General features: G+C 30.8%; 1 protein-coding gene across 4 annotated transcripts in view; it reads right to left on the bottom strand.

The window, feature by feature from the left end:
- The window catches only part of LOC140963791 (probable LRR receptor-like serine/threonine-protein kinase At1g56140), a 24211-nt gene extending 12900 nt beyond the window's left edge, over window positions 1–11311 (bottom strand). Inside the window, exons 1-24 of one of the 4 annotated variants that reach the window (XM_073423188.1) lie at window positions 11012–11310; window positions 9242–9419; window positions 9013–9084; window positions 8836–8907; window positions 8674–8745; window positions 8384–8488; window positions 7800–7871; window positions 7610–7681; window positions 7411–7482; window positions 7249–7320; window positions 7074–7145; window positions 6751–6822; window positions 6579–6644; window positions 6255–6320; window positions 6077–6121; window positions 5900–5964; window positions 5019–5389; window positions 4670–4862; window positions 4417–4581; window positions 4104–4222; window positions 3727–3943; window positions 3406–3637; window positions 3168–3318; window positions 2550–3084 (exon numbers count right to left, since the gene is read on the bottom strand). In XM_073423188.1, the coding sequence (XP_073279289.1) occupies window positions 2713–3084; window positions 3168–3318; window positions 3406–3637; window positions 3727–3943; window positions 4104–4222; window positions 4417–4581; window positions 4670–4862; window positions 5019–5389; window positions 5900–5964; window positions 6077–6121; window positions 6255–6320; window positions 6579–6644; window positions 6751–6822; window positions 7074–7145; window positions 7249–7320; window positions 7411–7482; window positions 7610–7681; window positions 7800–7871; window positions 8384–8488; window positions 8674–8745; window positions 8836–8907; window positions 9013–9084; window positions 9242–9419; window positions 11012–11144 (3126 nt within the window). In that variant the 5' untranslated portion in view covers window positions 11145–11310 and the 3' untranslated portion in view covers window positions 2550–2712. Of the gene's footprint in view, window positions 1–2549; window positions 3085–3167; window positions 3319–3405; window positions 3638–3706; window positions 3944–4103; window positions 4223–4416; window positions 4582–4669; window positions 4863–5018; window positions 5390–5899; window positions 5965–6076; window positions 6122–6254; window positions 6321–6578; window positions 6645–6750; window positions 6823–7073; window positions 7146–7248; window positions 7321–7410; window positions 7483–7609; window positions 7682–7799; window positions 7872–8383; window positions 8489–8673; window positions 8746–8835; window positions 8908–9012; window positions 9085–9241; window positions 9420–11011 lie in introns of those variants that run through there. The other 3 variants (XM_073423191.1, XM_073423193.1, XM_073423190.1) reach the window with 3 other exon arrangements.
- Between the last annotated feature and the right edge of the window lie 5599 nt (window positions 11312–16910).

The following is a 16910-nucleotide window of genomic DNA, read 5'->3' as shown; positions in this document are numbered from 1 at the left end:
AAAAAAATAAATGGTTTTTTTTTATTAATATATCAAATATTATGTAAAGATATAACGTAGTTAGGGTTGAATTGTCAACATAATGTTTTAAAATTAATAAAATCTCGCATGTTTTTCATATCGGAGATCCATACGCTCATTGGGGAAAATAAAAGTTTTTTTTTTAAAAAATACATCTTTCTATTTATTTAAAGTTACACAAAAATTAATATGATATCATTTCATATGTTAATTTTGTCAGAAAAATATGAAAAAAAATTAATTTTTATATAAAAAATATTATTTTTCACTTCAAATATGGATCTGGTAATCCGGTTTCACGTATATAGCTACGTGATACGATCTCATAAGATATCTAAAGTTAAGCTCGTATACTAACTAATTTCTAATTGATTTGATGAAGTTTTATTTAAAATTACAATTATATCATCATTATATAATTTTATTTTCCTAAATAGTCTCTTTTTTTTTCAATTTTCAATCATATCTTTTTTAATATTTTTAAAATTCAATTCTATTGTTATCTATATTTTGAAATTTTAAGTAGTTCATTACTTAATAAAAAATATAAAACATTCATTAGTTTGAAAATAACAAAAATTATAGTGGTTAGATAAATATTTTAACTATATAAATATATCATGCCCAGAAATTAGCACTATTACATAACATTATGTTATGTACAAGATACATTAATTTCAAAGCACTCATGCGATGTTAATTCATTACTAAAAATATTATATTATGGACGTGTATTAAATATGTACTCAATAATTTATAAAAATATATAAAATTTGATATAAATAAATATTTAGTAGTTTATTAACAATCTCCATCAAAACGTTTGGCTAAACTTATTTAAAACAGCCAAGTTATTTTAAGAGCTTATAAAATGTGATGTCTTATATTAAAAATAATATATTAAAGTGTTGGGATAAACTTATTTTAAAAAACTTAAAGATGTTAATAAATTTGGTATTATAAGATCTTTTTTATTGTCAAAAATTACCAAAAAGGATATAATGATAATATAAATAGTTATATATGTCACGCCCCGAGTTCGGGCTCGCGCCTGCGTGACTGCACAATGGGCTCATATAGCAACTACTTCGTATTTGTCCTCGCTTTATGAAAATGATTAACCTAAGTTGCTATAGAAGTCCATTGTAAGCCATTATGAACTCATTTTAAATCTTTGATTTTTTTGATGTGGGACAAGGGTATCACAATCACCCCTCATTCAGAACGCGACGTCCTCGTCGCGGCCTCACCCCTCGATCCACCAGCACCGAGAATCTAGAGGTGGCTCCTACATGTTCAAGAGGTGGCTCTAGTCATGTAGCACTTTGCCCCGCAGGTTCAAGAGGTGGCTCCCATGCACGTAGCACTTTGCCCTGCATAGCACTTATTTCTCGGTGTTCCATGCCGGTGACCGGCTCTGATACCATTCTGTCACGCCCCGATCCTGGGCCCGTGCCTGCGTGACTGCACAATGGGCCCCTATAACAACTACTTCGTATTCGTCCTCGTTTTACGAAAATAACTAACCCAAGTTGCTATAGAAGTCCATTGTAATCCATTATAAACTCATTTTAAATCTTTGATTTTTTTGATGTGGGACAACAGTATCACAATATATGTATAATTGTATGTATATGAAAATAGTTTTGTAATTTTAATATTTTAAAAAATAAATTTATTTTAAATTTACATTTAGAAAAATTTATGTTCTTTGAAAAAAATATGGTATTTAATATTATTTTTAATGTGTGTAAATAAAATATTGATTAAAAATCAGAGTTAATAATTATTCAATATGGAGTATCTCAATTTTTTAAAACAACTGATAAGTCGTCAAACAACTTATTTGGACAACTTAAAATGTCTTTGTAATTTTTTTTACAGAATAAATTATGAGATATAATAAGCTATAAAACTACTTGGTCTAAATAATAAAACTCGCTTTATTACTATTGTACGTATTACAATTATCTCTATAAATTATATTTCTTCAACAGTTTAATTCTGATTTAAATTTTAAGATATAAAAAATAAATATAAATTTTCACCACTGTCAAACGTTTATAAAATCTCTAAAAAAATAGCATACATGTTGTTAGTGATATTATCTCACATGAGACGTAGTCATTATTAATTACTTTACAATATAAATTTTTATTTACGTATCAGATAATAACAATTATTACTATTAATTCATGATAACATGAACTCATAATTTTATAAAAGTGATATTGTAATATAAATTAAACAAAGAAGAAATAAATTTGAATAAAAAAAAAAACAAATGCAAGAAATTAAAGCACAATTTCGATAAAACAATTATCTAATAAAATATGTTGTAGATTCATAATTATATTATCATATTAATTCAATTTAATATATTTGTGCATTAATATAAAAATGGTCTAAAAAATATATTTGAAGCTTAAAACTAATTTATTAAATTACAATAAAAGACAAATTTGACTATAAGTTTTTGTAGAAGACCATTTAAATTTTTTTTTTTTTTTAAAAAAAAGCCTATGGATAAATTCCCTCGTTCTTTTATGTACATGATCAAGTTTAGTACGTATTAATAGCTCTCCTATAACTCTTCAGAAAACACAAAAAAACAATCAATTCTCTATATATAAAAAAACACCCAGAAAAAAAACATTAAGAGAAGGTGTGGAAAATGGAATCAAGAATCCATCAACTGCCCTCACCAATAACCCCATGAAGTATGGGTTTAGTTGGATCTGTGGGTGAATGAATACTTGAACTTGATACCATTGTTATGCTATTTGTCGAATTGAAACGGCTGTTCTCCGTGTCCGATACAAACGTAGTCTTGTCATTAAACTTCCAGTCTGTTAGATAACTGGGCCTCGTAGAAACAGAAGCCACCTCGACATCTCCAGAAAGCATGGCCACCACACGAGACATCGAGGGACGTAGGCTGGGGGATGCTTGAGTGCATAGAAGAGCTACACCGATGATTGTTCTTACTTCATCGGGGTTGAACATGCTTAAAGAAGGATCGACCAGCTCGATTTCTTTGCTACTTTCATGAAGGCTCCATGCCTGAAATTTGCACTCATAAGGGAAGCTATATTCGGTTTGCTGATAATATGCACAAAGTCTGAAAACTATAAGAAGAACAATACCCATTCAAGAAGATAAATCTTATCTATTTCCAAACTCGAGTCAGAATTTGGCCTTCCGCTGACTATCTCCAGAGCTACAACCCCAAAGCTAAATACATCAGCCTTTTCTGTGAGATGTCCACGCATGGCATACTCCGGAGCAAGATACCCACTGCAAGAGTTTTAGGAAAAAAAATCGAATGAAGAGACATGCTTTGTAATTGTGTCCTAATTATTAAGAGAGAACATAGAATCTTACATTGTTCCTGCAATTCGAGTGCTTATATGGGTCTTTTTGTCGTCGAACAATTTGGCGAGTCCAAAATCTGAAATTTTTGGAGTGAGATCAGAATCAAGCAGAATGTTGCTGGCCTTCACATCTCTGTGCACGATTCTCAGTCGAGATTCTTCGTGAAGATAAGTTAGACCCCTGGCCACTCCCAAGCATATGTCATAGCGTGTTGGCCAATCAAGATATAAACTTTTACTCCCTGTTCCACCAACAGGCAACTTAAATTCCAGTTCAAAATGCTAGCTCTAGTTAAAAATAGAATATGAACCTTCAAACATCCTGTTATACCGATTCCAAATAGTAGTTGATCGAGACTCTTATTTTCGAGATACTCATATACAAGCAATCTCTTTTTCCCTTCAATGCAACATCCAAACAATTTAACCAGGTTACGATGTTGCACAGCAGAAATAGTAGCAATCTCGGCCACAAACTGACTCTTTCCTTGATGTGATGCCACAGACAATTGTTTAACCGCAACTACTCTTCCATCAACAAGTGTTCCCTATTAGTCAATAAAAGAGGTAATTTAAGTTTCTACGTTCAAGAATAAGATATTTTTCTCCACAATTTCATGATTGTTGTGTTAAAAAAAAACCAAATAAAAATAATGGAAACAAGGAAAAACAAAACAAGACATATCAAGGTGACTTTAGCATATTTACCTTGAAAACAGATCCAAATCCTCCCTCCCCAAGCTTGTTAACAGGATTGAAGTCATCTGTCGCAGTTTTAAGTTCAGCGTAGCTGAACGTGTAAGGCCGTGTATCAATCCCCAATAGCTCTGCAAATTCATAGAAACATGTTGCTATCTTTCGGTTTGGCAAAATGACGAATTCTTGATTCAGCTATCGATACTATTCCACGGTTTAAAGCTTATTAATGACTTTTTTTCTTGAAAAAACAGGAAAACAGATAGAGGCATCTGATTTGTCCCACATTGTACTTAAATAGTCTACTTTATTTTTCCGTTCATACCTTCATCCTCAAAATTTTTCTGCATTTTCCTTCTCCAGAAAAAGTAGGATATTGCAAGAATAGAAAACAAGCTTGCGGCTCCAACTGCAACAGATATCCCCGCGATAAGACCAGTTCGGTCCTTCTTCTGACCGGGAGGATTGTTTGCAACTCTTGGAATGAAATCTGTATACAATATGGTGGTCAATTGACCTGAAGAAATTTGGCTAGAAATTTTTTAATGGGTAGTCATGATATAGGGAGTTGTACATACCTGAAGTTGCACTTATTGCTTGTATTAAAGGTCCATAAGTACCCTGTGAAGGTACACAGCAAGTTCCCTTTCCAGCCCAAAACAGATGGATTTCGATATAATTTTCGGACACTCTGGCTTTGAATTCCTTTGCATCAGCTCTTAAAGAGCCAACCTCTTTTTGTATGTCAAAGTCTTTCAACTCTAGATTCCCCTGGAGAACATAAACAACGGAAACAACTAAGAAAAATTCACATTCATTGATTCTCCTTTTTTTTAGATCATTACAGTGGGTTAATTATAATTTAGTTCATTAAAAGCACGGAAAGAATAAGAATTTTTAGCACGTACACTTTTAATTCTACAATACCTGGACATATATATTAAAAACACGTCGTCCAAGACTTCTCCAAGTCTTACTACCAAAGATAACTATCTCTGCAAACTGGAGTTTCACGGTGTAGTCACCATTCTCTAGGCCTAAGCCATAGTATCTTAACGATCCAGAAGAAAGTCGAGCAGTTTGGAACAATTCCGAGTCCTGAGTATTTGTAAACTGGTACAAAGAGGAGGTTCGATATTGTGGATTATCAGAAGGCAGGCCAGCATTGCTAACTGCCCATCTGCCTGTACTGGTCATATAATATGTTGCTGGACCAAGGGTCTCATTATCCATTTCATACACAGTCTGGTCGAAAGAAGTAACCTGTGGACCTCCACAGTTAACTGCAAATCTGGAATCTACAAACCACCACAAGTAACGAATCCATTTCATTGCCAGTGCAACTTCTTAAAATTTGCATTAAACTCAGAGATTCATCACAACTTTTGCAAGTGGCAGACAAAACACATCTTCCTATTAGTTACAAAGCAATCAAACAACTATGCACTTGATAAATAGCAGTCTAGGAAAAAGTATATTTCCAGGTTTAAGAATTATTATATTGTGAAATACTTAAACTATGAATTTGGAGAATGAGACTATTTATTTATATCATTTTTGGATTTTCTTGGTTACTCTCCATTCTACATCAGAAGTAGGTTGCAGGACGCTCTCCTATTAAGTTTATATAAGCAAATAAGTATAGCATATCTCAAATTGAGACCAAGTCTCTTCCATCCCACACAAAGTTCTACTGATGCTATAAATAACATTGAATTCGCCAAGGAAAATCGATTCATCAATAAACACTTTGAATCTTTTGGAATACATAATCTTTATGTAGATTGAACAATAAATATGCCACTTACAAACAGGTGATCCTCTTCTGCAAGGAAAATTCCTCTGAAGACAATCCAATCCAGAAGGCAAAACACTAAAAAGAAGAAGAGTAATTAATAATGACCAGCATGAGCAAAAAAGACACACAACAGATTCAATAAAACGAAGGGAAAATATCACCAGAAGCAATATTTTAAATTATTCACCTTTGGTTGGAATCACCAATTGTGAAGTTGTTACCAACTAAATTACTACAACAGAAAAAGATATCTATGTCAATACCAGACAGAGAAATTAGAAGACAAAAAGCAAAAAGGATTAAAAAAATTTTGGAAAGAAAGAAAGAAAGTAGAATTTGCGTATTTTGGATTTGGCCGATCATACATCTGTAGATTTTGCTGGCTGACCCAAGAAGGAAAGCTCCCAGACAATTCATTGTATGATAAATCTCTGAAAGCAAGCACAAAAGGTTGTAAGGTGTGCATCAATAGCATAGATAAGTTGTACTATAGCACAAGGTTTAGATACTACTGGACCAGGTAACATAGTCTCACTGTTTGTTCAGAACTATTTGCCCGCTTATAATGAGTATGATATAACAATTGCATCTTGATTGCCACTTAATGTAGGGACTACAATCAGTGATGTCGAAACGACTCCAAGGAAGACCATTTTTTCTAAGATATTAAAATCTATAAATGAACTAACATATTTTGAAGTTTCGAAATCTTTTGGGCTGGCAGCACTCCAGTGAACTTGTTAGAACCCAGAAACCTGAGGATTGAAGAAGGCCACTGTAAGTTTCTTATTTAGTTTATTATATTTTATTAGGGTAGGAAGAGTTGATAGCTGAGCTCTCGATCATAAGTAACTATCTTACAAGCTAGTAATTCCTCCAATATTGAAAAGAAATTCTGGTAGTCCTCCAGTCAAGTTGTTGAAGCTCAAGTCCCTGAAACATTTTTTTGAGAAAAAAAAAAAGAATCATTGAAAGGACGAAAAAATTTGAAGGTTTTGATCATAATTCAAGCACAAAGCATACAACATACTACAAAAATTATACAGTTGTGTATCAATGTAACCCCTTCTACAATTTAGATGTGCTGCTCTGAGGAAATATGTTCGGCTGAAGTGACGAATTCAGCCAAATTGTTCTCAGTCTTGAAATCCTTTTGAAAATCATCCAAGAATAGGGATACTTACAGGAGTTGCAAACTGTTGAATTGCCCAAAGAACGAAGGTATAGAACCAGAAACATTACTGTTCCGCAAAACTCTGTGCAACAAGCATTAATGTTCAGAACATGCCACCGACAAATCAAAGGCAATAACACATCAGGTCCCACAACTGTTGGAAAAATATGCTTTTGTCTCCTTACAATGTGGCTAGAGTAGTCATATTTTGTAGGAAATCCAAAGAAGAACTCCCATTCAATATATCGCTTATTCTCCTGACCATCATGTTTGAACAAGTATGTTAACTTCTGCTTAACAAGAAGGAAAATATTCTAAAACACAGGAAAAAGATTGACTCGACTCACAGGTCATTCAAAGAAATTAAATTGGAAAAGGATGATGGTATTGAACCTTGAAATGAATTCCCCTGAAACCTCCTGTAGAATTTTGCAAAAAGAGCAAGTAACAAATTATAAAATGGTCGCAAATTTATTAGCTGTTGAAATTACCAAGAGGGAAAGAGGTTAAATTATCAAGCAAGAGGACAAGTCCAAATTTTCTCACAGAACAAGGAGTTTTGTCCAATTTCCAACGAAGTCCGGTATCTGGCCGGTAAGGTCATTATCTGATGCCCACCTGAAATCCCAACACTCATTTTGAGCAAGTGTGATCTTAGAGAGTTGGATAAAATATAGATTGTGTGCATTCAGATCAAAGATGAAAAAGGCGATTGATCATGAATTAGTGCTCTTACACTCTCTCCAAGCTCGTCAGATTAGCAAATGATGGGGGTATTGGACCACTAACACCGGCACTATCAAAGTATCTGGCAAGACGGAAAACGAAGGAATAAGAATAAAGTTGACCATGATATTTTTTGGTTACCACCCAAAGATATTTAGGCTTCAAATAAGATACAAAGAGAAGGTGTTGTTAGCACTCAGCTAAATGCAATCCTTTATGTTTCATTTGAAAGTATCCTCCAGCAGTGTCTCTACATGGTTGGAACACAATGGGGAGAGGGCTGGGGGGGGGGGGGGGGGGGGGGTTTTTTTNTTGTTCGCACCCTTGAAACAGATAAAAATTTCATATTTTATGCTCATTTTTTGTAAACTGGAAATATCCCCAAGCTGTATCTGTCGGCACCCAAGCATGAAATCCTATGTCCGCCCCTGTCCCTCTATTCCATGAGAGTCTAGCAACTTAAGTCAATGCAATATTAATTCATGCAATGAGCGTAAAGGAAACAAAAGAAACATGGAATTTTCCAAAAGTAGTCAATCGTCACTAATATCGTCGATTTAGCTAACCACCATTAAAACAAATCTAAAACAATACAATTCAGAAAATAGGGAATGTGTCAGAACATACATCTGTGTTAATCTTGATAAGTTCCCAAGTTCAGGTGGTAAAGGACCAGAGAAGTTGTTTGTGCCAAAGGCTCTGCAAGTTGAACATAAAAAATCAACCCCGTATATATGAATAAAGAGTAAGTAAGGATTTTCCAATTCTTTAAGAAAATAAGTTTTCCCATACATTGATCTTAGGTCAGACAGTAGACCGAGTTTGAAAGCCACAAGGAAACTACTTCATGGCTCAAACATTGAAAGCCACTAAAGAGGCCTTACATTGATCTTAGGCCAGACAGCAGACCGAGTTCCTTTGGAAGCTCCCCCGACAATGCATTTATGCCAAGATTCCTAATAACATTAAATTAAAACTTCTAAAAATTTTCCAATTAAAAACTGGCAGTTGACAAACAAGATGTAAAGCATGTAAAGGTTGCTCACAAGTACTGCATGCGAGTGAGAGAACCGATGGTTGCAGGAATGGGACCTGTTAAATAGTTTTGACCCAAATTTCTGCAAAAAATGAGAAAAATAAACAAAATGAGATGTAGTCCTTATGGACCAAAAAGAAAGTGACATAGTTCGTTTTTCACAAATAAATTCAGGAATTAGTCATACAGATCGTCGAGATAAGTCAGATTCCAGATCTCATCAGGAATAGTACCAGCAACATCCAATGAATAAACTCTCCTGTTCGATCAATAAATAAGATCGTTTAGTCAATCAGTTTTTGCACTTCGAATATTGAAGATACATATCTATCGAACTCAACTAAACAAACACGAAAAAGGTGCCATCACGATTGAATTTTCATGTACTATTAAATAATCTTAATGATTTCACTTACAGAGCAGTAACATGGCAAGTAGCACCATTGTCAAAGGAACAAGTACATTTGATAGCCGGATTTAAGTTCACTATTTCAGTTGTGTCAATGGCAACTCCGCTACATAACTGGCCGCTGATGTTCCACTGATTTGAAGCCGAAATTTGCCATCTCTGGAACAGAGAGTTTATAGCCCTTGCTGCACAAATTAGATGAGATCATTTCACTTCATTGTAAAACATATGTTTTTAATAAGGTCATTGAAACAAAACGAGCAAGCAGATTATTGTTTTCAAAAATTAATGGCTCGTTGGTTATGAAAATTTCCCAGCTAATTCCTATCAACAATATGTCAAAGTTCATCAGCATGGGACAATTATGTATACAAACATAGTAGAACTTGGAATATCTATGTTAACTCTTCACTTCTCCGAAAAACTTAAACAATTTTGTCGTAGTGAGACCATCAGCCGTGAATTCTCCTTACAAAGATGGATGAACAAATTCTTCCCACCGGATTCCCATTACATATTTCAACTAGATGGTTTTTTAACAAATTTAGTGCTCTCTGGTATCATTGTTTGATCTCTAACCTTGATTCTCAAATTTAAAAAAAAAAAATTAATCCGCGTTTTGGTTTGGTTTAGACTTCGAATTTTTTTAAGATTGAATATTTTCATCATTTACAGGCATAAATTAAATTGTTTAATCTGGTTACATAAAAAAATATCAATACATACACAAAGACCAAAACATTTGACAATATGATTGGTAATAATACGAGATTAGTATTGAAATATAAACCTTCAAAATGAATTAATTTATCTCAAAAACAAAAAACCACCAGCATTAACCTTTTGACCATCAAACTAATGTCTATGTTTTTAAGAAAATTTCTAAGTTCACACAAGTACAATAATGATAACAAAAATTGAACGAGTTGGGGCTGTATAAACCACATTTAATACTGAATATTTGAATGTATTTTATTTGATTGCAAAATTGTTTAAAATCATATAACATAATTTTACTTCTAAGCTTGGTTCGATTTGGTTACGATTGTTTTTTTCTAAATACTTAACATTGAATAAAATTTAGTTTTTTTGGTTTGGTTGACATTAAAAAATGACCCAATTGTGATAAACTAAAAACAAATCAAAATCGAGCAGTTTGGTCTGATTTGGTTCGGTTTTCGAACAACCTAGATATAACCTCGATGGGAACAATGTCAACGACAGGCTTCTTCCACCAGCAAACAAAATAGAAAAGGGAAATACAAACAAGTTGACATGATTCGAAAGCTACTTTACTGGAAAAAAAAATATTTGTTAATAGACAAGCTAGTCAAATTAAAAAGGAATATAAAGATGAAGCCATCATTACAGAAAATGTGTTATTTGAACTCAGATCGGTTGTATGCTCCCACAGAACTCTCCCTTGAATCATCTGTTCAAATATTTAATTTTAATTTTATATTTTAATTCAAAGATTTGAATGCAAATGCTTTGATAAACATTTCCATGTCACATCTTTGTTAATTATGACAGAATATTTTATCTAAATAATTTAGATACCAGAGGTAAAAAAATTAACCAATTGATGGGAATGGAATGATCATCAAAATTTCAGTGCGGGAGCCATAATTTCAAGAAATCTTAAAGCCGACAGATGATGTCTGAGACATTCATAAACTTGGGATCCCAAAACAAGAAAAATATTCGACCAAAATCACAAGTTAAGCTCAAATAATCAAACTTAGCCAAAAATACATAAAGAATGATCGATGTTCACCTTCAAGAGGATCGACGGTGGCATTAGTGCGGTTCTGAGCTCGAACGGTGAGCCCAAATGCTACAGCACACAACAAGAACAGTAGGGCCTGTATCGGTGGCGCACACCGCTGATGAAATGGCGGCGCCGCCATGTAATAGTAGTACAGTTGGGTGGCAAGAAAAAAAGGAGGAGCTCGAGAATCGAATGTAAAAGGTGGAAGGGAAGGCAGAGATTATTGCATCAACTTTTGAACTTGGATTTGGAAACAGAAAATCCAACTCAACTCTTTATCAAAGCATGAAAGCATGAGCATGAACACTATATATAAATTAACTGTTTTTTTCCAATAAATGAATTATTAAATGTTTATCTTACTATTTGTCACTGAGAATCTTTTGTTTCTTCACAAAAAAAATTTTAAAATAAATAAATAAATTGCTTTCGAAATAAATACAACTTTTTTTTGAAATTTTCAATCCACGTTGATGTACATTTCGTTCACACAAAGGGTCAAATATGATTAATTAATTTTACGTCACTGTTACGGTTTAGATATTTTTTTTTAAGATAGAGTTTGACAAAAATTGTTCAGGAGCTCCATCCGCCCTGAAAATTTAGAAAAAAATTTTCTCTTCGTATTTTTTTTTAAAAAAAATGACATTAGTTTTTAAAATTTCATGATGCAATAGGTTTCATTACATTTTTTTAGCAAATTTATGTCGTTTCTTTAAATAAATGTTGCGGGAAGATTATAAATTTAATTGTCATGTTATATTTCGAGTGACATCATTACTTACAGAATGTACAATCGATCGTTTAAATTCAAAATAAAAATACACAAAGATCAATTAAACTTATCGAATTTAAACATCCAAGCTCATTACTTTAATTATTATTATGAATTATGATATGATTTATCGNTTCTTTCAAAAACATAATACATAATGTGCTTATTTTGTCCTCAAAATTCAATAATTCGGATATCTAGAGAGTTTCGAAATGGTTCGATAAAATTTGAGGTCGGGTGCCTGTAATATTTGAATCGATTATACGAATTTCCATTTGTTAAGATGAGGAGTAGTTGAATCATTGCATAAATTATAAGGAATGTATCTTTTATTAAAAATAATGTAGAAACACAAGTTTTTATCGTTCCAAACAAACATTTATTTCATCTCTTATTCAACAAAAGAGTAGATCTTTTGTGAAACAGTCTCACGGATTTTATTTGTGAGACGAGTCAATCATTCTCATATTTTGAATAAAAACTAATATTTTTGGCATAAAAAGTAATATATTTTTACATGGAGCCCAAATAAAACATCAGTCTCACAAAATTGATTACTAAAACCGCCTTACATAAATTTTAGTGGTGAAATTAATTTAAGAGTTTTTTATATATAAAAAATTTCACATAAATTTTAGTGTTGAAATTAATTTAAGAGTTTTTTATATATAAAAAATTTTAAATTTTTTCTCATTTAATTCCTTGTACTTTTCTAAATTTTCTCATTAATCGATGCTTGAAATTTTCATAGATTAATTTTGAATTTGTCAATATTTTGATGAATATATATATCTTAGATTAAAAGTGGAAATATAGATATTTACATATACCTCATGGTTTTGTATATATCCTCGATTTAGCATCTGACAATTAAACGCCCACATTGAGGGTTTGTCTTTGTTTGAAATGTCAAGATTTTGAAGATAAAAACAGTCTCTATCATTTTATGTGTATTTGGTAAACTTCCAAACTAACTCTATAGTCTGAGCACATTAATTAGGTGAATCATATTGAACAAATCTTATATAGATTTATAGCAGGCTCGTCCGAAAAAATATTGTAGGAAAATTGAACTTCTGACCGTTGATTAAATGCTCACATATACGACCAACTTGAACACGTATCATGGGCAAAATATATTACTTCTTAGGTAGGAAACCACTATATATTTTAAATACTAGAGTATTTTATGATTATTAATATAGGAATTATTTTTTATGTTTAACTAAACTAGTGCGTGTTTTTTAATTGTAACGACCAGTCAATTAAATAAATAAATAAATAATATGTACGATGTTATTAAATATGTATTATGAATAGTCAAATGGAATAGTAAACAAAAATTTGATAGAAATAGATATTTTATGTAGTTTAATTAAATTATGTGGAGTTACGTGAGTCGATTGAGTGTGAATTGACGAGCAATCATGTCTTCTCAATTATCTCTCAACTGATCTCATTTTTTTTTTTTAAAAAAAAATGAGATATATAATATTAAATCAAATCTGGGACAATTACAAACGAAATTAAAAAATAAGATGATGAGGTCCTTCTGATCAGACCAGACATAGAAGTAGTTTTCCTAGTAAGACAGCCTGATTCGTTGATATTTTAAAAAAAAAAAAAAAAAAAAAAAAAAAAAAAAAAAAAAAAAAAAAAAAAAAAAAAAAAAAAAAAAAAAAAAAAAAAAAAAAAAAAAAAAAAAAAAAAAAAAAAAAAAAAAAAAAAAAAAAAAAAAAAAAAAAAAAAAAAAAAAAAAAAAAAAAAAAAAAAAAAAAAAAAAAAAAAAAAAAAAAAAAAAAAAAAAAACTGACACGAGGAAAATTCTCTAACCAAGATTTTACAATCGTTTACAATTAAACCTAAACCAGAAGAATTTGGCTCGGGAATATTCAAAACCTTAATGATCAAAAGAGCGTCAAATTCGATAATAATATTGAGATAGTCTAATATTTTAAGCCAACTTAGGGTTTATTTGTTAAATATTTGAGGAATGTATAGCTAGATATTGTATAATCTAATTAAAGGCAAAAACTTGTGTGAGACTGTTTTACGAGTCGTATTTTGTGAGATGGATCTCTTATTTCGGTCATCCATGAAAAAGTATTACTTTTTATGCTAAGAGTATTACTTTTTATTGTGAATATAGGTAAAATTGACCCGTTTCACAGATAAAGATTCGTGAGATCGTCTAATAAGAGACATTCTCCTAATTAAATCATTTTGTCTCATTCATTAGTATAACCATTTGTTCTTTCTTAGAAAATCAGATGCAATCGACGTCGATTTAGTTAAACGACTCTTGTGATTGTGCAAGAGCCGCGTATCATTTCCTAGCAATCGCAAAAGCTCAATCATAAATCATGGATGTGCCCAGAGAATGTACTTTTCGAATTGGATGCTGAATTTTACTATTATTTTTCATTTTATCAAAATTTATAATAAATAATATTTATATAATTCAAATATTTTAAACTTTACCTCCCAAACACTTTAAATATTATTATTGATCTTAACAAATGATTCATACATTATATTTTAATTAATAATTATTATTTCAAGCATCATACATTATATTTCAAATATTTTAAAATCTAAATCAGCCCAAAAATTTAAATATTATTATTGATCTTAGCAAATGATTCATACATTATATATTGATTAATAATTATGATTTCAAGCATCATTCATTTTTTGTACATAGTATAATTAATTTATATGTTTTTATTTCTCTATAATACTTATTTTCTCATAAAAATAATAAGAAGAATATTTTGGTAAAAAGATATGATAAATTTAGAGACCAACATTAAGTAATATCGAATCTCTAGTTTTATTATTTTTTAATAACGTGGAAATCGCAACCGCTAGCTATCCATCGATACGCACGAATTAAACACTAAATTAACGTAATAACTTGTAAATCATGTCATGCCAGTCAAGTAAATCATATTAGACCAGATTCATACAACAATCAACAAACTAACCCGAGAAAATATTTCAAATCTCTTACTTAATAATATGGAGAATATAAGAATTGCTAAATAAATTTAACAATAATATACGGGCAAAGTCGGTAAGAGGCCCAAATAAAAATGGGTCTTTGCTGAAACTTTACTTTCAAAGCCCAAGCCCAATTTCTTTCTTCACTATTCAGCCCTTCTATTAATTCAGGGTGTGGTCATCGTAATTCTGTATGTGCCTAAACACAATTGGCTGTATCTGTTAGAAGTCAGAATATATACTTTTTTATACATACAACAACAAAATAATTTTATCCGGAAAATAACATATAACATCCCAATGAAAACCCAAAAAAAAAAAAAAACATGTAATCCTTTGTATAAAATTAATAATCTTTCAAAACCTTGTATTTTTAAAATCAAACATAAAACCTCATGTAAAAGTGTCTCATTATTTTTTTGTGGCGATTGAATCAGCAGCTGCTAGTTCTCAATGGAAACTGAGTAAACCTATGAGCTAATACAATATCTGAAAATCATGCTAATCGGATAAATCGCATTGATCATCATGTCTCTTTCTTAAATACATACATCTTTAAAATGCTTTTAATCTTGTAACAAGGTTTCTATTTTTTTTTTTCTCTCGGTTTATATTTCCAAATTCAAGAATAAAAATTTCTACTAGATTATTTCTATTCATTCAATGCACTGAATGTTAATTTTATTATTATGTAAATTCAATGAACCAAAGTATTGGTGTATCCAAAAATGTACTGGCTTTTATTATACTCCAATATTTACCCCAATATTATATTTTAGGTGAGACTAGACACCTCTATTAGGACCGACGAATAAAAATTGAGAGATTTACTTAAATAGACTTTACACAATTGCTATAATCAATTTTAGTCTTCAGTTAAATTAATTTACCAAAATAATCTTTTTATCATATCAAATTACAAAGATATCCCCTATCTTTTAAATCATATTCACTGTCAATTTATTCATCTCAAACTCTTTATTTTATTATCTCATCGATTTCGTGCGTATAGAGGCGGCCGTGAAATACATCAATCCTATTTCTTTAAGCAAGTATGAATTTCTTTTTTTCCACTTAACTTTTACGTAAAAAAAATTGATTTTATATTGATAGTACTGTGTGAGTAGGTATATGGGTTATGACAAAATCAGTTTGTTACTAATTTTTTTTATGTCAAATCATTAGAATATATTGCCTAGAACTGATTGCTGTAATTTTGATTTTAATTTTTTTAATATTTGACTTGATTATTTTCATGAGCAACAATCGTAATTAAAATATTATAACTTTGGTGTTTTCGTATGCACTAATTCAAACTAACCATTCATAATTTTATTAAAATATGTTTATTGATATAAGTAAGTAGTATTAAAAAATTAATATCTTATAAATTAAATAAAACAGAACAAATGTTAAATCAATTCTATAAAAAAATAGATAATTAAATAAATGAATCAAGAAAATGGAACATGTGTGGTCATAAAAAAAGGTATTTTAGGATTTTTAAATTATATAAGACATAATGCAAATTATGTAATAAAGAAGGCCATTTTTAAAATTATGACTTTGAAATAGACTAGAATAATCAATTTCCCATAAAAATTTAGAGTAAATGTTCTTTTTAAAATAATTAAAAAAAAAAACCCCCCACAAAAAATTAAAAATTTTGGAATTAATTTGGACAAGATATATAATGGAAAAAATTATATCCCAACCCTGGACCAAAATATAATGAAATGTGGATTACTTTTTATTTATTTATTTTTTATGTATTTCCCTTCGTAAATGGAAATCTGAAACCGATTAAAATAGGACATTTTATTTCTCAATCCAACCACCTCTCTAACCTCCTTGCAGTGTAGCCCATGCATGGTCTAATATGTGTTTGTTTTCCAGAACAGGAAGCGGAAGCGGAAGCGTCTCTTCTTTCAAACAACGAGATGAAGATGGGTTATTCATATTTTATTTGTGTTATAGCAAGAAAAAAAAAAGTAGAAAATTGCTTGAAATAACTTGGAGTTACATATTTATTTATTTGTCTTACAAATATCTTGCAATATATTCTTAAATTATTATTTTTGTCCCTCCTACTTCAACATCATCCGCGATTTATATAGATTAATTATA

Source organism: Primulina huaijiensis, chromosome 18, assembly GCF_012295235.1.
Source record: "Primulina huaijiensis isolate GDHJ02 chromosome 18, ASM1229523v2, whole genome shotgun sequence".
NCBI lineage: Eukaryota > Viridiplantae > Streptophyta > Magnoliopsida > Lamiales > Gesneriaceae > Primulina > Primulina huaijiensis.
The sequence above is the reverse complement of the archived record's forward strand: the minus strand, read 5'-3'. Positions and strand labels throughout refer to the sequence as shown.